The sequence below is a fragment of the Rhinolophus hipposideros genome (genome assembly GCF_964194185.1).
Source record: "Rhinolophus hipposideros genome assembly, chromosome: 24".
NCBI lineage: Eukaryota > Metazoa > Chordata > Mammalia > Chiroptera > Rhinolophidae > Rhinolophus > Rhinolophus hipposideros.
In genome coordinates, this window is record NC_138070.1 from 10,654,813 (window position 1) to 10,677,627 (window position 22,815).

Genomic DNA, 22,815 nt, shown 5'->3' on the forward strand with positions numbered 1-22,815 from the left:
TTCGAAGTTGTGAGTAAAGGAGACAATTTAGATCTAAGCAATGTCAAGTCGTTCAGATGATTTACTTTCTCAAGAAAGAGATTCCATCACTCTCTAATAACACGAGCAGATGACTTTATGGTGACGGCCCTGTGAGAGCTCAGAATTCACTTCTCTCACCAGGATGCTCTAAACAGAATGGATTATTAACACATTCCCATAGAAAAGCAAGGGCGTGATGGAAGCGCCCAGCTGCTCCTGCACTGCAATACACGACTGGATGTAAACATCTGCTACACCCACAGCTCCCCGAGGAGCACTTCTGACCCCCGACACCGCGACCGTCTGAAAGTGCTTGCTGCTGGCCGCAGGGGCCATTATAAAACTGAGAACTCCAAGTGGAACAGTATCAGATTCAACAGCTTCTCAAAGACATAACCAGTCCTTAACTGGCCCAGCAGCTGGACCCGAACCTATCTAGAACAAACCGGGCTGCTTGTGCCTGGTCAATGAGTTGCTAACAGCACAGCTGGAGAATGAGCATTTCAGGTTCTGTGTTCCCTTGCTGAGTCAGGGTGATCTGGGGAAAACACATCTTTGGGGCACTAGTGGGTGAGTGGCAGGGCAGAACCTGTTGTTTGGGGTACTTATGGTCCTGACCTCAAAGAAAATGGGCAACTCCTGGCACTATAACCAGGTTTTTATTAGAATAAAAGGAGACCAAAAAAATTTATGATTTATGGGTCAAGACTGGAAGACTTTGAACAGATTTGTGTTTATCCCCCATGTTAATGTAAGGATAAACCTGGGAGAGCCGCCTTTTAAGCTAGGATTTCCCTCTCTAAGGCAAGTGCAAAGCATCAAAGTAAAATAATTACCTTCTCTGGCCAGATTCCCAGGTGGAAGTAGAGCCTGGCTTGAAGGAGAAGGAGCTGCACCTGGTCTGGGTACATTGCCAGATACAGGTCCAACGAGTCTCGCAGGAGCTGGTACGACTGGTCGATGCCTTCCCTAGCAGGGGAGAGAGAGCTTCGTCTTACCCTGTGGGCTTCTGAACAAGACCCTCTTTTCCAAGGCTCGGGTTTTAGAAATAATTGACATAAATCCTGTATGTTGATTCTGATACTTCCTCTCTGGTCGGCAAATAGTTACAATGGTCTTAATACACACACACACACACACACACACACACACACACACGAAAAACAAAACAAAAAAAAACACCAAACAAATTTTGTACCCCACTTTGGTGATGGGCACTAAACTAAAATCATAAGCATGTTCATTACGTAGTCACCTCAGTAACACTGTACATAATTAAAAATGAATTCTGAATAGGCAGAGTTCAAAGGGCTTTTAAAGCAGTGAAACTGTGCTGTGTGATACTGTAACAGTAGGCACAGGTCCCTGAAAGCAGTAGAAGAGAATGTACAACACCAAGAGTGAGTGAACCTGAATGTATGACTGTAACTACGGACTGTGGGTGACTATGTGTCAATGTCGATTCACTGACCGTAACAAATGTTATCATTTTGGCACAGGATGTTGATTGCAGGGGACGCTGTGTGTGCTCGGGGCAGAGGAGAGATAGGAAATCTCTGTACTTTCTGCTCAGTTTTGCTGTGAACCTAAAATTGCTCTAAAAAATAAAGTCTATTAAAGAAAAAAAAAAAGAATTCTACCTAAGTGATACAAAGGTATAAATGAAAAGATGACAAAGCACTTGGACATGAGAACATCCTACCCCCGAAAGAGAATCTTTGCCAGTCCACAACATTTCTCGTTCCTAAAGAATGCTTCCGGTATTTATAAAGGACTTGGATTGTTCTGCATCCACTGCAGAGCTCTCAAGGAAAACTCACTTAGCACACCTTAAATCTGGACGGCCTTATGTCACAGGAACCAGGTTTTTTCCACGGCAGGTGACAGCTGTCGAGACCCCCACTGTGCTGCACAGCACACACGGCATTGCCATGTCACAGGGAGGTTCGTTAAATAAAATTCTCTGTAAGGTAACCCAAGATTTCAAGGACATGCACTCCACACACGTATCAGAAAACCAAGAAAACCTTACCGCTTGCCCAGGCTCAAAAGGTTTCCCACCATTCGCTGCAGCACCTTCTTTACGTTCACCACCCCATACAGCGCTGCAGTCACATGCTGGCCGATCAAGTATTCACACTCTTTCACCGTCAGCTGCCTGCCTTTCCCAAAAGCATCGATGTAGATGTAGTCGAAGATGTCCAGGGTGGCCCTATCCAAGGAACACATGCAGTCAGCCACGTCTGAGCAGAGCAGAACAAGTCGGTGTGGAAGCCCCCAAGGAGCAGCTCAAATCACAGACTGAGGATTAACACAGTCGCATTTCTGCTGAAAATATCAAGGCCTTGTCCAAAGTTTAAAACCTGACCCTTTATACGTGCTCTGCTGTGTTAAGACCACTGTACACTGATGTTTAAGATTAAGAGTACTGACGTATGCCATCTAATGTCGTTTTGCGGGGAGACTGATCCTCAAACTCATTGCCAGGAGTAGCTATCAGAAGTCCGGCTGATCCCACACATGAGCAGTAGTTAATTGTGGGCCCTGGGCCCCGGGCCCCTTGGGGCTATGATGAAAGTTATGGCACGCTGCACAGGTCTCCTGCCCTCAGTTCTGCAGACACGCTCAGGTGGTCACACACCTGCTGAGCCTACCCATGGCCTCAGGCTGGGCACCTGCTCCAGACCACAGGGAGCTGTGCCCCTGGACTCAAGCACACGGCTTCTGCCGTGCTCTCGTACAGGGTGGGTGCGCTGAGCAGAGCAGTGAGAGGCAGCCATAGGAAGCCAGAGCTCACTGCATCAGCAAGTACACTCCATGAGCACTCCTGAGGCACTTAGGGGGGTCTCTGGGCCACAAAGAGTTCTATTTTTTTCCTTGAGCAACTGTTTCAACTTTGATCTTATGCCCATTGCAAATCACATGAGACGTTTTCTGTTGAGCTGCTAAAAAGCCCAGATTTCTTCCTTGAGTCATATTAATAGCCTTCCTTTAGCGAGGCATATATATAAATGGCCCAGAAACAAGGAATGTTCTTCAACTCTTTTTATGAGTCTAGGAGAACCACACATATACACACACAAATTTATAGGCAAAAATCCTAAATAAAATATGAGCAAATCAAATTCAGCAATGTATTGAAAAGAATCCATATGATCAAGTTAGATGCACTCCAAGAATGAAAGGGCAGTTGAACATTAAAAAATCGATTTCAGCATAAAAACGCTGAAAAAGACAAACCACAGTAGACACACAAAAGAAATTTTAGAAAAAAATAGCTACTGCCAAGTTATTAAAACAACTCTTCGCAAACTAGGAATCTAGAAGGCAGTTTTGACAATCCCAATGAAAGTTACTGTCCCCAAACTTCATGCTTGAGGTGAAGTTTTAAAAGGAGTCCATTTACAGTCATATTCAAGGCAAGAGTGCCTGCTATCACTGTTTCTATTCAACTTTGTACAAGACGACCTAGCCAGCAGAATAAGATAAGTAAAAGAAACAAAAACTTATTGAGGCTGGAGAGAAGAAACAACTGTCATGATTCCAACTGTCTATAGAGAAAAGCCAAAAAAGTTGACGAATTATTAACACTAATCACTCATTCAGCAAAGGTGCTGATTACCAGACCTGTATCTAAATATCAACCATAACCCTGTACAATGTTAATACTTAGAAAACATAATTTTAAAAAATTGCCACTTACAATAGCAACAAAAACTCAGGGTACATAGGAATAAATCTAACAAGATGTCAAAGAGCTTGATGAAGAAAATGATAAAATCTTTTGAATGATATTAAAGACTACTTAAATGTATGGGAGATATGTTTAGACAGAAAGACTCAGAGGCAATATTCCTCATATTAATCGATGCGTACAATCCCAGTATACTCTGGTGCTAATCAATATCCACCCGGGGTTTTGAAGGAAGCCGATGAACTGATTCTAACTCTAGATTAGAGCAAAAGGCTGAGAACAGCCAAGGCCATTTGAAGAACTTGATGGGGGTCTCTCTCACCTACCAGCTATTGGGACCAATGAGAGAGGCAGTGAATAAACACTATGGTATCTGGGTGCAGGCCCAGGAAGCCAGGAGGACACCGCCCAGCTCCTGGTAGCTAGCTGTGCACCCTCAGGCTCGTCCCTGCCTTTCCCTGAGGTACCAGCTCTTGATGGTTCTCAATCTCAATGTTTGTTTTCGCCTGGGGCCTGAGGTGCTAAAAAAATTATTTCATTGCTCATGTGCTCGGTAGGGTATGTTCACTGCAGCCTAAGAAGGAAAAATGATCCTGCTACCACATGCAAGGATACCCAGCAATAAGTTACTGTTGTAAATAACATGGTAATTGGTGTTTTAAATGCTTCATATTATGCGGGAATCCCTGGTGGATTGTTACATAAGCATTTAAGAATATTTTAGAGATATTTGGGGAAATCGGTTGGGTTATTCAGGGAGAGGGAATGGGCCGAAAAAAATCGTTTTTCCCAATTAAAATTATGGAAAGTGGGTGCCTGCTATCCAAAAAAGAAACCATTGAATACATTTTTAGGAACAGATTACATTTGGAAAAGAGGGAAGCTTGTACCTATTATTTAAGGAAAATTACATATGTAAGAAACTATAAAAATTTGCATGGAAATTAACAAATACTTTCAAACTAAACTGGTGGTTACCTCTGGAGAGGAGGGAGAAAGAGATAAGAATATCCCACAAGCTCCAACTGTATATCCATTTTACTTCTTAAGCTAAGAGGTAGAAATACAGAGACCAGTTATACGTTTTTTCTTCGTACGCGCCAGCAACTGTACCAGAAGCGTAAAGCACTGGATCATCTCATTTAATCCTCCAAACCACTTTATGAAAAACGTGAGCCCCATTTTACAGAAGAAGAAACTGAGGCTCAAAGGAAGCCACGGTGTGAACCCAGTCTGACTTCAAAGTTCAGATCCTTTCCACTATATGCTCATCACTTCGCCAAAGGGTATCAGAGCTAGTTGCTGGGAAACAGGAAGTAATTAAATAACCTAAATAATGGCACATTTAATGAGAAGATATATCTACCTATTTGATGAACTATTTCTTTCAGAACAGCTAGACTAGCTGAAAAGGAGTTTTATGCACAGGTTTAAAAAAAAAAAAAAAAGGAACAAAACAGAACTTCTTCACCTGGTCTACAAAATGCGCATCAATCACCAACCTTGCCTAATAGGAGTGCCACTGCTGATGAGAACGTGAATATTTGCTTTGCTCATTAATAAAGAGCTTGGCTGTCCAGTTCTCTTTCCCCCTCTCTCCCGCCCACCCTCTCTCCCCGCCTCTGTCTCTTGTGTGGGGAAGGAGGGGGAGACTTTATGGAACTGGAAAGTACGAGTTTAACAACTCTTTGTTCTGATCTGCTTTGGAACAAAGAGACTTTGAGGCCCACACAAGCCCTTGAACTCCCAGTCTGATTCTTTAAAATTAAACTCCTTACTTGGAGATAACAGTAGACTCGCATGCAGTTGTGAGAAATACAGAGAGACCCAGAGTGCCCTTCTCCCCCAACCAGATGATCGAGATGGATACAGTCAGGAAAGGAACCAGCCCTGTCACCATGCCAGTTCTCTTTCTAACCTGTTTAGTTACACTTCCTCCCTCCCTCTCAGCACTGTGAGAATGAATCCTCAGGACCGACCACATGTCATAGATGGCTTACCCTTCTGCACCTTGGCACCACCTTAGTAGGAAGTGACTTGGGAAGTTGACAGGTTCCAGGGGGACCCCCAACTTCCGGGCAATTGTCATGTAGAGAAGGGACATGCTGATTGGGATTCCTGTCCTGCGGATCAAAACCTAAAGGAGAATAAAATGCTTTAGTTACTAGACATGAACCACCTGTTCTCATTCCTTCAATGCAAATTTCTATCAGGCACCGACTGTGTATTAGGCATGAGACTAGGTTTTGCGGCTTAAGTGGATGAGTATTTTATTTAGTTAGACCTGGGGTTGACACACTCTAGTCCATGGGCCAAATCTGGCCCACCACCTGTTTTTGCACGGCCTGTATAAGAAGAGTTTTAATGTTTAAAAAAAGTCAGAATAGTATTTCATGACACGTGACAGTCATATGAAATATCAATTTCCATGTCTACACATAAAGTTTTATTGGAACACAGCCACAGTCATTTGTTTTCTTTTGTATTGTCTGTTCCTCCTTTCCTGCTGCAATGGTGGAACTGAGCAGTTAGGACAGCGAGCACACGGCCCCCATCATTTATTGTCTGGCCCTTTACAGAAAAAGTTTACAGACCTGTGATTTAGGCACTCCTTCCGGAAAGAATTTAAGGCTATTTCAAGGAAAAGTGTGTAAGACATGACAAAAGAAATTACAAGTAGCACATAGAGCAACAGAATTAGATATGAAAATAGAGCCAAATAGGAAGCCCATAAAAAATAAACATCAATGACGTAACTGGTCATGGATTTACTCCAATCTTCCTATAGGCCGGTGCAAAAAAAAAAAAAAAAAAAGGAAAAAAAAGGACCGGATTAGTTTCCTAGATCAATGTTCCTAAGATACAAACTGACCAAACTAGGTCAGAGAAATACCTGTTTCTAATGAGGAATTTGTCTCAAGGGTTTTAGAGGACACTCATGATGAAAAGGTAAAACCACAGCAATATCTTTATACTAGAGGCAAAGTGAGTTTTACTGGGCACTGAGAGATCAAAACGATGTACTACTTGCCTTCAAAAACTGTGCAATTTATCAGAGATGAACTTACAAATATATATATATATATATGTAATTATTTTTAACACCCCCACAGTTACCTGGTGCATATACAAGTTGAGGGCATTATAGTAATCCATTCGGTTCCCCTTGAACTTGAGTTGGTCATAAAGGACATAGTTCATGGCGTCCAGCACCTGGCTCTGGAGTTCTACTTCCATTATCATGGAGGATTCACCTGAAACAGAGATCTACTCTGAGGACACAAGCACAAACCCGTAACACGCAAACTGGCCACTCTCCCACAATATGCGTCAGGTGTCACCAGGCCAGGGTGGAGGAGACAACATGTACTTAAAGTCTTGTACATTATCCAGGAGAACACGGGGCTGTGTCATGAATGGCTTTTTTCTGACATAATGGGAACGCACTGCAGAATGTCCTAATAACCAATCACTCTAGGTTTCCCTTTGCAAATACAGCGGGATCCAAAGCAATTCCACACCTGCCTTGAAGGCCAAGCTGGGGTGACGACTGTTGATGCCACGGAGGGTTTTGCACACGAGCTCCACGATGCTATCAATCTGGGCGTGGATGTCTTTGAGGCTGATTTCCGAGAGAGGATTGCAGTACTGGTCGATGTACACGGCACCTGGACAGGAACAAAAATTAGGCCATCAACTCCTATTTCTACCCTTTTCTGAGTAGTTTGTCATTTACCCCAGATGCGTGGGGCCACAGCTCTTTACAACATCCCACCATAAGCTGCGTATCTTGGATGTCAGGCCTGGCTGCTAAGACACTGAAAAGGAGCAAAACACATTCTCACAACGAGGGATCTTACACGTCACTACTTTTTTAAATAAACCAAACCACTTTCAGAGGTCATGGATTCAAACCGTATGTGGCATATTTCGATATTCTATTACAAAGAGAAATAACTGCTACAAAGGAGATCTTTTCAAGCTACTTCTTTCTCTCTCCCTTTCAAATTCTTCTATAGTTTGAAACCCAACAACTCTGAAAACTTAAGACAGTTCAACTTAAAAAACTGTTGAAAACTCTCAACGAAAGATGTGCCATTTCAACAACAAATTATCTCTCTCAGAGGAGAGCCAACAAACGGCCGATAACGTACTTTTAAATTACATAAACAGTTACACTCAAGGACCCTGCAGCTAAAACGCTGTACAAAGTACACTGAAAACATTGTCTCTTGAAAATCCCCTCTTCACTACCTTAGGTAATTTTGTAACCAGAGACTGAAGGGCTAACTTCATCACTTGGCTATAGGACATTTTCACTTGGAGAGTCATTTTAAATTCAAGCAGTCTCAAACCAGCTCAGAATCCTGACCCCCTACCCACACCCCAAGGAGCTGAAAGCAGTTGAACGGGTGTCAAAAGGCCTGGACCCCAGTCCCGGTTCTGCCCGTAGCCAGGGATGGGCTCCTGGGCCTCCCTGGAACTGAGCTTCTCCTCTGAAGGAATTTATGTCACACTTCAAAGTCGATTCCTTTCTAATGCTATGATTCCCAGACTTCGTCCATGGCATCAGAATATTTATGTCAGTCCCTAAGGATCATAACCCTGCAGCCTACTTCCATTCACTCAACTACTTAAAAACCTTCAATGGTACCCAATACCAACAACACTGATTTGGAAGGTTACTTGAAAATGATAATATTACTTTATATTTGAAAGACGAAAATGAAGTGCCATTTTCATAAATAAGCTATGGAAAATAAAGCTTGCCAAATTATTCTTGACTGTGGAATAACCAAGATAGGATGCCTCTCAATTCCAGTATGCGTATGAGAAGATTCCGGGGTGGTGAGGATACTTGCATGAACTGCAACAGATTTTTCATTTTGTTTTGGATGATACTGGAAGACGCGCCCACAAAGGCATTGTGGAGTATATGGCGATCATACAGAAGGATAAGAAACACAAGAAAATCAGTGTCTAGTTGGAGAAACGACTTGTACACACGTAAAATAGAAATGACGCAATACAGCTTAGCAGTCAACGCTACTATGAGTTCTGAGGCGAGGAAAATCTGGAAGTGCTGCAGCAGCCAGAGACTCCATGGAAGAGAAACCTGACTGCACTTGGGTGAGCAGGACTGAAGAGGAAATGCAAAGGAAAAGGGAGACCTCGAAGGAGGATGTGCGGCCAGGTGTGTTTGTAGGGCGCCCCTGAGGACAACGGCTTGGAGTTGGGGGAGGACTGAATTACAGACGGCACCGAAAAGCAGGTAGAAACGTATTTAAAAAAAAAACAGGCACTCAGCTGGCTACAAGGCCTGGGGACAGGCAGGGCTGGTTTCATGCTGGACTGGCACAGGTATGTTGGGTAACAGGAGGGCAGGAGGGGATGACACTCATGACAGCAAGTATTCCCTAGAAAGCTGCTGCTGGGAGAGGTGGCGAGAACGGAGACATGACTGTGAGAAACACTGGAAAGGAAAAAATGAATCGGGTAAATCTCTGGGGGCAGGGAATGTATGTATTTTATAACCACAACTTACTTATGGGAGTGTTGGTGTAATATGCTAGGAATTGAAGATCGTTTTTTAAAAAATCAAGTCACATTTTGTTCTTGTTCAACTCAGTCGGAACAGAAAGTTATTCCCTTCATCGTGCCTGCCCACTTGCCTTCTCTCTCCTCACTTCTCAGTAGGGACAGGCAGACTCACTGATGCACAAGAACATTTCGTCCTCATTAAACTCTAACAGGAGGTTAAGGGATTTGCTCGAGGTCACATGGAGACAAAACTGGACAAATTTATTTCTGATTTGGAAATGACGCCTCAAAGCTTAGGAAAGCAAGGAATTAATCTCATCAGCCAACAGTTCAGCTTCAAGCTTTGAACTGATGCTGCATCTTTAGAAAACACTGTCTCTTCAGCTGACAGCTAAAGGTTCTGACAGAATTTCAGCTCTCAATCTAATAGTTCTGCCTACCTAAATGACCAGACCCTCCAGAAGCCCATGCGGCATAGTTTACTTTTCCACTGCTTGTTCATCAGGGAGCGTTTCCACTCCTGCTCTTAAGGACAACTTAGCTGCCTATGGAAATACCATTATTTAAAGTCTCACCTTCAAGATACGATTCATAGTCATCAGAATGCTGAAGAAAAGCCTTAAGATTATTTAAAATTTTCTGCTGCCGTAGGTAGTAAAGAATTTTTTTTGCGTAGTACTTCCAGGTCAAAGCTTTTCTAGAAAACCAACAAACAAACAATTAAATCAATAAAAATTAAGGTACTAAAACTTTCAGTGATCTATTTCTTACTTCACACTAGTCATACCACGTAAAGAGTCTACTTAAACAAGACAAACGTAATTGGTTCACAATCATATAGAGTTTATTATGGAAGCAGACAACACAATTTAGGACTTCGCATTTGTAACTGAACAGTAAATCAGTCATGCTGAAATTCAAGAAACGGTCATCTGTCTGGCTTCAGCTTTACTAAAAGGAAATGAAAGAGAAACCTGAAAAGTTAGGGAAACTGGGGGGAGTCTCAGGAGGAAAGGGTGAGGTGTCTGGAATCCTTTGCTGGCCCCTCCGCTGCTGGCTGAGGGAGCTCAGGCCATGGGCTGCAGCTTTTTTCCTATGCTCACTGCCACGGTGATGTCATCCAGCCTCACAGTTTCATATATTATCCACACCGACAACCCCCAGTGTGTTCTTCAGAACAAATTTCTCCTCTACACTCTAGACCTGTATGTCCGACCGCTATGCCACATGCCCCCTTGGGGATCTGGTGAGCACCCACATGTCCTTCCCCTCCTGGAGCCATCCTGATGTCAGGTAAAGGCAGCGCCATCATTCCAGTTAGGCCCCCAACCGTGGAGTCACCTTGGACTCCTGGGCTTTCTCTCAGAAGCCACGTCCAATCCATGCACCAGTGTGCTAGCCGGCATGCGAACACCTCTCACTAATCATCTAAGCCACCATCGCCTTCTGTCTTTATCATAACAAGATCCTCCTCACTGAGTGAGCTTCCTGCTTCGAACCTGCCCCTCAGCGTCTATGCTCAATGCAGCAGCCAGTGCTCCAGTTAACATGTTAAATCACAGCACAGAAATTCTCTGCTGCCAATTCTTCACCGTTTCCCGCCGTGCTCCAAGTCCTAACGATGAGGTCCCCTACACTCTAATGTGTAAGGGACCTTTTCACTCCCGCCCCCTGACCTCTCTGCCCTCAATTCCTATTATCCCCACCGTCAGTCCAGTCATCAGTCACCGGGCGTCCCTGCTGTTCTTTCATCATGCCTGGCTGCTGCTCAGCTCACCTCAGGCACTCTCCGTTCCTCCGGAGGAGCGTGCCTTCCCTGGAGATCCGCAATCTGTGTCCTTATCTCCTCTTAAGTTTATGATTCAAATGTCCCTTTGAGTCAGGCCTTCTCCCACCACCCTATTTACCCTCCCCCCGCCAGCTTCTTCCCTGATGAGTATTTCTCTATAGCAGTTCTCATTTTCTAGTGTAACAAATATCTTAATTTGTTTAGTGCCTATTTCCCCCATGGAGCGTAAGCTCCGAGAAGGTAGGGTTTTTGTGTTGTTCACTGCCAAGAATAGTGTGTAGCAAGGAGACTCCCGATAAATACTTGCTGAGTAAATGAAAGTCTTCACCGAATCTCCCAAACACACACAGGGATCACGGAAAGTAGGAAGGAGACACTATCTGCCTTATTTCATAAAGAAACAAAGCACCCTCAAGCTTCAGGTAGTAAATGAAAATTAGCAGAGCCAGGTTTTATCAGCTTTCTAACCTTTGAGATGTACAATATATCAATGCAGACAAATCACTTGAAACAAATGAGTAGCTTAATAAATTATTATAAGGTCAAAACCCTGTCCCCTTCACGCAGGTCAAGAAACAGAACTCTGCAGACACCCCAGAAGCCCTGTGTGGGGGGGCCGTCACCTCCCATCTATAATAACCCCAGTCTATGCCTTCCGGTCACCACTACCTTGCTTTTCTCTAGTTTTCACCAAGTCTGCGTCCCTGAACACTCTTGACCTGTCTCTTTCAATGCTGTTGAAGTCTCTTAATCTACAGGATTCCCCTCCATCTTTTTCCCCCGGCCTTTTATTTGTTGAAGAAACCTGGGTGTTTGACTCGAAAGTTTCCTCAAGTCTGGATTCTAGGATAGTGGACAGCATCATGTAGTTTAACATGGTCCTCCGTCTTCTGAATTTTCTATAAATTGGATGCAGAGGCTTGATCACATTCGGATGTCATTTACTTAGAATGCTTCCTAGGTGGCAGCGGGTTCTTCAATCAGGAGGCAATCTGGCTTGGTTCTTTTTGTGATGTGAACTGTCACTGCTACTCAGTGCCCAGGTCCATTAATTCATTAGAGGTTACAAAGGAATGATATTCTAATTCAACCAGCACCTCTTCGTTTATTAGTTAGAATACTTCTAGAAAGAACAATTTCTCCTTATCTACTACTTCGTCCCTCAATGGCCTAATATATTAGAAAGGCAGGATAAATGCTCATTTCTTTCATTCATCATTTTTAGAGTAAAACTTTAGGTTGTTACTCTCCTCCAAAGGTGACCAAGTAGCTGTTGTTAAGTATTATTATGAACTCACGGAGCTAAACATATTTGATTATTTCTGTCCCTTCCAGTTCTTATCCACAGTCATGCTCCCCTTGTCCCATTTTGGGCCAATGGAAGTCTCTTCAGTTGGCCCCACGGACTTCTGACACGAAGTATTGCTACTTTCCTTGCTGTCCGGTTCCAGGCTTCCAAGATGCTCCAGGCTCATCTTTTACATTTCCTGTATGGGACCTAGAATCAGCCATTTCTCCAAAAACTCTGGCTTCTCTAACAGGAAATGGCATATCAAGACCACAATCTGGTACTAGGGATGATCATTCCTATTCTGTTGGTTGTTTTAAGCCTTTCCAGTGGACAGAGATAGGAAGTGTGGTGTACGTATGTGTGCACATAAAGACACGCACCCCTCTATATATGTTTAAATATAAGACAGCTCATGAGTTGATACTGAAATTTCCAATTCAAATTCAGAACTTAGCAGTTTTTACTTTCTTCTATTTTATATCTGTATCTTTTTTTTCTTCCAGAAGTATCCTGCTTCTCCAGTTACATAATCACAGTCGACCCTTGAACAAGGGGGTTAAGGGCACCAACCCCCGCAGCAGTCGAAAATCCACCTATAACTTAAGTTGGCCCTCCACAAACGCAGCTTCCCAACCGCCTGTTGACCCTTGAACCACATGGGTTTGAACTGTGCAGCTCAACTGAACTGCAAAGGTCAACTGAGAACAATCTGTGTATCAAGTGGACCTGCACAGTTCAAACCCGAGTTGTTCAAGGGTCATCTGTACTCATCTGCTTTATCCCACTCACTCCCTCTCTCCAAAACACACCAGCCTCAGAATAACAAGACTAACATTCTTATCACCTTGATGATTACCAAAAAGTGAAATATTTCGCTTGTGGTCTCCCCCATTCTCTGCTCATTTTTTCCAAACAACTATATTATCTCTACATTGTCGGGGCTTATAGCCATTACATAAATACTTTCTACCCTACTGTCATTTGGATTTAATTCTACAAGTAAACCAATATTTAATGCTCACCACTAGTTCTTATGTCAATGTCTCTCTGACTGTTTGGTTGTCTAAAGCTCAGTTTCTAGCAAATTTCTCAGGGTGAGCTCAAAAGTCCCCAAGTTCTTGCAAGCTGGTAAGTTTGTCCGCGGCTTTTATACTTGGAAGTCAGTTTGGCTGGATATAAAAATCTGTGGCTGACATTTTTGATCCTTAAGTATCTTAAATATGTTACTCTTTTTTCCTTTGTCACAGAGCATTGCTATTGAAAAGTCTGATGATCATATGAAAAAATGCTCAACATCACTAATCATCAGAGAAATGCAAATGAAAACCACAATGAGATATCACCTCACCCCAGTTAGAATGGCTTTCATCAATAAGACAAATAGTAACAAGTGTTGGAGAGGCTGTGGAGAAAAAGGAACTCTCATACACTGTTGGTGGGAATGCAGACTGGTACAGCCGCTATGGAAGGCAGTGTGGAGATTTCTCAAGAAATTACGAATAGAATTACCATATGACCCAGCAATCCCTCTCCTGGGTATCTATCCAAAAAATCTGAAAGCATTTCTCTATAGAGACACATGTACTCCAATGTTCATTGCAGCTTTGTTTACGGTGGCCAAGACATGGAAACAACCAAAATGTCCTTCAATAGATGAATGGATAAAGAAGTTGTGGTATATATACGCAATGGAATACTATTCCGCGTTAAGGAAAGATGATATAGGAGCATTTGTGACAACATGGATGGATCTTGAGAGTATAATGCTAAGTGAAATAAGTCAGACAGACAAAGCAGAGAACCCTATGATTTCACTGATATGTGGTATATAAACCAAAAAGAACAAGACAAACAAACGAGAAAGAAAAACTCATAGACACAGACAATAATTTAGTGGTTACCAGAGGGTAAGGGGGTGGGGGGTGGGTGATGAGGGTAAAGGGGATCAAATATATGGTGATGGAAGGAGAACTGACTCTGGGTGGTGAACACACAATGGGATTTATAGACGATGTAATACAGAATTGTACACCTGAAATCTATGTACACCTGAAATCTATGTAAATTTACTAACAATTGTCACCCCAATAAATTTAATAAAAAAAAAAGAAAAGTCTGATGATATTCTGATTTTCTTTCCCTCGTGACTTTGTTTTTTGTTTTTTGCTTGATGCCCAAGGGACTTTTCTGTCTTTAAAATCAGTAGTTTTATTGAAATATGTCTCAGTGTTGGTCATTCTGGGTCAATTTTATAAGGTGCTATGTACCCTTTTAATATGTTGTTTTATATCTTTATTGCGGAATGTACTCTCTTTCAAGACCACATAAAAAACACCACAAATGCATTGTTTTCAAACATCCAGGGACTGGTGCTTTATAGAAACTACCTTTCTTCCTTCCTAAGCTTTCCATAGCCAAACAAGCATTTGCCAGGAATGAAGACAAATAGGGTCCTTCATGAAAACTGGCATCCCAAATATTTACAAATGTGAGAATACCCCGTTATTTTAAAATTACACTGTTTTAGGCTCAAAATATATGTCAGGCCAAGGGGTAACATATCTATATTTCTAAAAAGACTGTAACAATCTATGTTTTTACTGGCTGTGCATATCCAGTCTCTTTTGCCAATCTGGTAAGTAAAAGAGCAGTATTTCACAGTTTTAACATTTCTTTGAAGAGTGAATTTAAAGGTCTTTTTACATGATTACCAGCCATTTGGATTTGCTGTTTGGTGGATATCATCCTCCTATCATTTGGACATTTTTCAATTTCCTCTTGGAAATTTTAAGACTTCGTTTATGGTTTCTTTGGTCATACAGAAGTTTACTTTTTAATTGCAAAGTCGTTTGTCCATATTCTTTTATTGCTTCTGCATTATTGGTCTTGATTAAGGAAGTCGCCCTAGATTGTACATAAAATCTCCTATTTTGAGGGATTTTCATTGTGATAAAATTTAGGCTGTTTAGTCTTTTGGCATTTATTAAGTTGGTGCAAAAGTAATTGTGGTTTAAAAGGTTAAAAATAACTACAAAAACTGCAATTACTTTCGCACCATCCTAATAGTTCTTATGTATGATGCAAGTTTTATTTTCTTCCAGATGGATAATCAGTTATGTCTAATACCATTTATTAAATAGTCCATCTTTTTCCCTCTGAGTTTAAATATATTATCTTTTATGCTGGGACATGTTTCTGAATTATCCTTTGCCATGGATGTAGGTATTAATTTTCACTTCAACACTGTATTGTTTTCATTACAGGTAGCTTTACAATATGTTCTAATATGTAGTGATGCAAGTTTCCCATTGTGATTATTTCAGAATGTTTTTTTCTGGCTTTTCTTGTGATTTTCTTCTTCTAGACAATATCGTCCAATTAAGACACACATAAAAAAAGCTCTCCCCTCCCAAAACTCTTGTTGGATCCTAACTCAAATGGCCATAGGTTTATGTATTAATTTTGAAAGAACTGACGTTTCTATGATGGTCAGTCTTCCCATTCAAGAACATGCTCTTATTTTATGTTTTTTCAATAATATTCTATAGTCTGACCTAGGAAGCCTATTCCCAGGAACCTTTTACTGAGAAAAGAAACCACCAAAACATCACCCTCCACAGTAACACAATAATGAAGGAAAAAACGGTTACTCAGCAATAGAGGGGTGGTTAAATAACTTGTGGTATATACTACAAAACAGTATTTTTTAATTAAACAATAAACTCAGTATGTATATTACATTTATGTATTTCAAAGTATGTGTATATATATGTAAAAAAGACAGGTCAGCTTTTATTTTTAAGGCTGCACAATACTGTTAGATCATACTCCAATTCATCTATAGATAAACCAATAGAAACAGAAAAATGACCTCTGCATCTGAATTCATCCGAGGCCTAAAACAGTGACACATCTTACCTCTCCCCTACAGTTGTTCCACTGATAGATAAGGGTCATCCCTAAACTGCCTTAAAAACAACAAGAAAAATATCTTATGCCTTGTTTGTGAGGTATTTCCCAATAACCTCTCTTAAGGAAGATCCTAAACTAACATTCTTATCTTTCATCACTAGCAAAGTTCCCAGAACTTTTAGAGCAGAAAATCTTTCTCACAGGTAAGTTAGGCTGGAAGCAAGTCATTTTTCAGGCAAACTGGAAACTAACCCCCACAGCAGAAAATACGAGTCATAAAAATTTTAAAGCAACAACCAAGAGATAATGGATCCTTCTTGATCAGGAGAGATAAAGGAATGGCTCAACCAAATATCTCTAATATTTGTGGCCAAAGTAAGATTATTTCTTCCCCAAATTCAGAAACTGTAACAAATTATCCATAAAATTAAGACATGCCCAAGAAATTATTTTTTTAAATATGCAATGCATGATAGGCAAATTTGGTAGTAGTAGGCAGAGGTGATAATAAAGGAAGGATAATTTATGTTACCTAAATGACATAATAGACACAAGTGCCCAGAGCACAGTATTTGACCCACAATAGGATTAAATACATACTAGTAATTCTCTTTTCTTTCCAAAAGGATTTTTGCATTGTTTCTTTAAATATCAATTGTCTCAGTATACAGAATTTTTAAATAAATATAACTGTAGCAACACATGAAACATTTGGTTCAGCCACATACAAATTACAGCAATTAATTCTGGGGTTATTATTAAAACAAATGAACAAACAAACCAAAAAAATCCCTGCTATAACTATGGCTTACCTTCCTTCCATGTTTAGGATACACACCAGTTCATCCTCAAAAAATATCTCTGGTCCCTCAAGATTCTCAATGTCACTAAAACCATTACAAGGGACCTATGAAGAAGACATATACAAACAGGTCTCAATAACGAGTAATGATGTCGTTGTCACTCTCATACACAAACCTGAGTGGCAAAGAAAGATGGTGATTTTCATGGAAGTGGTTAACAGCTATCCTATATTATTTTGCACCGCTTACCATGGGTGGAAAGTAACATGCAAAGTAACAATAATTTGTTTAAATCTTGTTGTTAGTTATAAATTAAAGATACTTTCATATACTGAAATTTCTGAAACCGGTAACTCAAGAATTCTAATGGGAAGAAAAATAGGTCTGAAACAAGAACTAGAAATTGTAATACGATGTCAGAGGGGCAGCAGATTGGGGGAGGGGAGTTATCACTTTATGAGGGGTGCAAATGTCTATTACATTGTTTTGTACACCTGAAACTAAGAAAACAAACAAACAAACAAGAACTAGAAATATAAAATTTCTGAATTCACAAGAACTACTTCCTGCAGGCTATGTTGTACTCAAGGAGGGAGGAGCCGGAGAGAGAAGTCTAGTGCTTTGGGCAACTCAACCCACCGAGCATGTTTTGCATGTTTTCTCCTCTATAAACCGAGGTGGTGGTACCAATAAGCTTTAAGATCCCCTCAGTTTAAAATTCTATTACTTCTGCCACTTTTCTTTTTGAAGGTAGCCAGGGAATTTCATGTCAACCTGTGTGCACGCAGAGAACACAGGAATACAAGGGTCCTGAGCCAAAGTCGTCACCCACCCACAGATCAATCTTAAGTACACTCCTGCGTTGTTCAAAGTACTTGACATACTTCTAATTAAGCAGTGGTATCAGGAAAGAGGGAGCTAAGGTAGAAACATAACAATTCATTATTATCAGACAAAGGCACAGGCTGTTAAAAATGCACACAAAACCAGCTGGACTGGAAGCAGAGGTTGCAAACCAGCAGCCCATGACCAAGTGCATCAAACACATCCAGCATCCAAATATATGTGTGTGCAAACACGTTTAAACCAGTTATTTAACATCTGTGATTATGCATGCTTTTAGCTAGGGCATGGCTTTTCCAAGTAGAAAATAAACTTTTTCCATTCTAACATTAACGTTTATAGAGATGAATTACACTAAGGAATACCTAATTCCTAATACCTAAGAAGAATACGTTCAAATTTGTCCAAAGTTCAAAATTTGAACGTTCCCTTTCGAAACTTGAAAAGCGTTGAAAACATTTCAAATGTATGAACTCCATTAAGTAATAGTAATTAAAATTAGAAAATAGGACTTAATCTTCAGTAAACCTGGAGAATAAAATAAGTAAGACTGGCTGTATTTCTAGACCTCTAATCAGAAATAAAAATAAACTACTGGTGTGGACTATTTTCCAGAGTTACAAAAAGTTACGAATCCGGACCTGTGAATGCTTTGTGTTAAGTAACAACAAAAACAAAACCATGCAGTTCAGCAATATTTAAACAAAAACAAGAACAAAAAAACTTTACAGGGATAATAAAAGTAAGACAATTTAATTAAGGGAGCAATAATTTTGATTTACAGATAGCTTTTAATCCTGTTAGCTTAACGAATAACGCAGTTGACAACTGGTGAGAACCTGCAAAGCCAGAGAGAAGAACCATATTAATTTCGTCAAGCCTTCTGGGAAAACAACCGGGTGAGATTTGTAGTGTTCAATCATCAATGATCCCCCTCATCAAGTGGATGCTACAAAAAAATACGGCTAACCCACTTGAAGAGAAACAACGGCTGGAGAGAAAAAAAATCCCTCTACATTGTGTTGCGGGTCCCTCCCTCCTTTTCCACCCCCATTCTCTCTCGGGCTTTAGAAAAGTAAAGCTGGCGGGGACAAATGGCTTCATGTTGTTGGATGGGAGGAAAAGGACACAATGACTCTTGCAGCCATCTAAGTGAGTGAGGGACTGTGAGAGCACTGAGAAGGGGGACATCAAAAAGAGCTGGATGAGCTAATGCCTACAAACCCAGACACACACACCACCACCAGGCAAAAGCTTCGAGCCCCATCAACGGATCCTTACATGCTCGGAAAAGAATCTCTTGGAGAACGAGGCTACGATCTTCCGGGCTTCCAACCCCGCTTTTTGACGAACTTTATACTCCTCCAGCCAATTGACGTAGTCGGTGGGGCTGTAGTGTTTCATAAGGGAAGGCCACCTACAAGGAGAAAAACACCCCCTCAGCTTCACAGCGACTCCAAGGCAGGCAGGCATCAAAGGCAGCCTTGGAAAACAGGCAGGGCAGCGTGGTTTAGTGGTCAGGGGGCCCTGGGGATGGACCGCGTTCACATCTCCACCCAACACGCACGCACTCGCTCGCGGAGTGACCTTGGCTTTGCAATGTGAACGCTTGTGTCTCCACTCCATCTATAAAATGGGGACAATTGCAGCGGTACCATACTAACGGCGATGACAATGACAGTGGCCATTGACGGCGCGCCTCCTAAGCGCTGGGCCCTCGGCCCGCGCTCCCGACGCATCTCAGGCAACACGCACAGCCAGAGGCCGGTCTAACGCCCCGCAAACTCGGTGAACGAGGCTCAGACACGGGGAAGTCCACCCACAAGGTCAGCGGCGAGTGTGCCGGGGCCAGGGTCGGTGCCGGGTGCGCCCGGGAATCTGTGCAGCTCCGCGGGCAGCCGGGGACGCCGCGCCCGCTTCCTCCGGGGCCGGGGGGGGGGGGGGGCGGCTGCGAGGCCCCCGCGTCCGCAGACCCGCGTCAACACTGTAGCGAGCGCAGCGCCGGGCACAAAGCAGCGCGCGCGCAGGGCGGAGCAGCGGGGACACCACGTCGTCCCCCGTGGGGAGGGCCCGGCCGCGGGGCGCTGCCCGATGCGCAGTTCGGGCGCCGAGGGTCCGCGCGGCCCGGAGGCCTTTGTCTGTCGGGCCCCGGGAAGGGTCCCCGGGGGGCCTCCGGGCCGCGGGCCGCGCGCCGGCCAGCAGGCGGCGGCTCAGGCCGGCCGAGCGCGCGTGCCGGGGGCGCAGAACCAGGGCACGCGCGGCCGGGGCGGCGGGCTCACCTCACCCGGAACTGCTCCTTCCACACCTTCCCGCTGCTCTGGCACAGCTCGCGCAGCCGCCGGCAGGTGCTGGACACGCGGCTGATGTCCGCCGCCGACAGCGAGCCGCTGCACAGGATGTACTCCAGCACCTCGCCGGGCAGACTGACGAGGCAGCTGAGGCCCGCCGTCTCCGGCGCGGCCTCCTCCGCCAGCGCCTGCACCACTTCCATCGCGCTGTCGACCGCTGCTGCCGCCATCTTGTCCGCGTACCTGGGGCCGCTGTGCGCGCGCGCCGGGGGAACCCCACTTGGCCCCGCCCACCTGCCCGGAGGGGCGGGCCCAAGGATTGCCCTGCCCACGCCGGTAGCCACGCCCCCCGCTGCCCGGGGTACTGGCGAGGACTGCGCCTTTGGCGAAGGGAAAGAAATGCGTTTTGGAAAGTAACCGGGCTGTGGGCCTTGGAGCCGTGGACCAACAATGACAACATCCATCTTGCTTGTAGTGCTTGGCGCTTCCTGGGCATGAGCTCATCGAACCTTCCCAATAACCCTCTTAAACCATTCTTGTCTCCAAGCTACGGATAGAGAAACTGAGGTTCAGGGAGATAAACGGACTTGCTCAGAGTCCCTTGTTCCAGATTCTAATCCAGATCTGCTTGACTTCTACTTGACCGTACTCTAAACTAGCATGCTGTACTCACAAACTTAATATTGTTGTGTAGGTGCTGTGCCAAGCACTTTACATGCCTTCCTCAAGGACTCCTCATTTGGGCCCTCTATGGTAGGTACCATATTTGTACCCATTCTACAGATAAGGAAAACAAGGCTCAGAAAGTTGGGAGTCACTGGTTCCAAGTCGTAGAGACAAAAAGTGGTAGATTTGAATTCTCAAAGCAGAAGTTCCCATTCAGGTGTGGGTGGGTACTCTTTTCAGTGTCTGCCCTCGTAAAAGAAAACTCAGGTACGTTTAGTGCCAGGCACTGTGTCCCCTGCGGATACAGAGGTGAGTAAGATGGTGTGCTTGCCTCTCAGGAGCTCCAAGTCCAATTAGGGCGGGAGGTAGCGGGGACACACAGGTCCAGAACAATCTGTTGTCAGTACTGTTGTCCTGATTAAAGGGCTCACTAACTTCCTCCTCCCCAACCTGGAATCATCAGAATGCCCTGAGACAGTTGAACTGTTACTTTCCGTGGAGGTTGTTTTGCCATCCATGACTCTCTCTTGCCCTTCAGGATCTGAAATCCCCAACATTGTTGCAAAGACACAGACCCCTATCTACCACTCCAAGCCTGTCTGAAGACATTCTTTCCTTCACTAACCCTATCCCAGCTAGGCTGATCTCTTTCCTCCCACTTCTGGCCTTCACTTGTGTACTATTCCCACTGCCTGGAATGCGCTTTATGCAGGCACTCCCTCCTTCTGGCTGCTTTTCTCTTCCTCCCTTCTCTCATCCCAGCCCCGGAGCCAGATATGGCTCCTTTCCAGCATTTTGCAGTCGTGTACTTATTTACTTCATTGATAACCGTTCAACCTGCATCTTTCCTACAGAAGCAACTTCAGCATCAGGATTGTCTGGATGCCCAGTTACTTTTCACAGGCTCTGCTTACAGCAGATTCTCAATAATTATTTGCTGATTACAGTTATCTAACCAGTTGTTTACAGCAAGTTACTTAGCCTTTCTGAGGCCCAGTTTCTCATCTGTAAAATGGGGATGATAATAATAATGTTGGCCTCCTGGGACTGTTGAGAGAATTCAATGAGTACGTTTATGTAAAGTGCATATGTACCGTGCCTGACACACAGAACACACTTGATAAAAGTGTGTTATGGCAGAATGGGAAGAAACTGCTTAATGGGCTCAGGTTTTTATTCTGGATTGATGGGAATGTATTGGAACTAGACAGAGGTGATGGTTGCACAGCATTGTGAATGTACTGAAATGCCACTGAATCATTCACTTAAAAAAAATTGAGTTTCATGTTATGTGAATTTCATCTCAATAAATGTGTTTGAAACTGTGTTACTGCCTGTATTCGTTTGCTAGGGCTGCCATTACAAAGTGGCACAGACTGAGTGGCTTAAACAACACAAAGTTATTTTTTCACAGTTCTGGAGGCCCAGAAGTCTGAGATCAAGGTGTCGGCAGGGTTGTTTTTTTCTGAGGCCTCTCCTTGGCTTGTAGATGGCTATCTTCCCTCTGTGTCTTCACGTGGTATGTGTGGGTGTGCGTGTGGGGGTCCTAACTCTTGTTCTTATAAGAACACCAGTCCTATTGGATCAGGGGGCCACCCTAATGATCTCGTTTGACCTTAATTACTTCTTTAAAGACCCGTCACCAAATACCGTCACATTCTGAGGTCCTGGGGTTAGGGCTTCAAAATAGGAATTTGGGGCTGGGGCGGGGGTACAGTGTTACTGCCGCTGCTGCTACTATGGTCATTAAAACAGAAAGATTTAGAGTAGCCCCTGGAATCTGGCAGATCTGGACTAGATCCTGGACCTTCATGCCTCTGAATTCAGTGGGCGTTTCCTGGCCTTGTTTTTGCCTTCCCCACAGCTTCAGCAGACATTGTTTACCATGCTGTTTCTTCTCAAAAATGCTGACTCACCTTGGCCTCTGTGGCCCTACCCTCTCTTTAGGGCTATTCTCTGTCAATCTC

General features: G+C 43.4%; 1 protein-coding gene across 2 annotated transcripts in view; it reads right to left on the bottom strand.

The window, feature by feature from the left end:
- The window catches only part of FBXO21 (F-box protein 21), a 38,867-nt gene extending 18,127 nt beyond the window's left edge, over positions 1-20,740 (bottom strand). For both annotated transcript variants that reach the window (XM_081036820.1, XM_081036819.1), the window contains exons 1-9: positions 20,174-20,740; positions 19,176-19,311; positions 17,061-17,155; positions 9,832-9,953; positions 7,237-7,383; positions 6,833-6,969; positions 5,716-5,852; positions 2,054-2,233; positions 858-990 (exon numbers count right to left, since the gene is read on the bottom strand). In XM_081036820.1, coding sequence (XP_080892946.1) covers positions 858-990; positions 2,054-2,233; positions 5,716-5,852; positions 6,833-6,969; positions 7,237-7,383; positions 9,832-9,953; positions 17,061-17,155; positions 19,176-19,311; positions 20,174-20,646 — 1,560 coding nt within the window. In that variant the 5' untranslated portion in view covers positions 20,647-20,740. The remainder of the gene's footprint in view (positions 1-857; positions 991-2,053; positions 2,234-5,715; positions 5,853-6,832; positions 6,970-7,236; positions 7,384-9,831; positions 9,954-17,060; positions 17,156-19,175; positions 19,312-20,173) is intronic.
- Between the last annotated feature and the right edge of the window lie 2,075 nt (positions 20,741-22,815).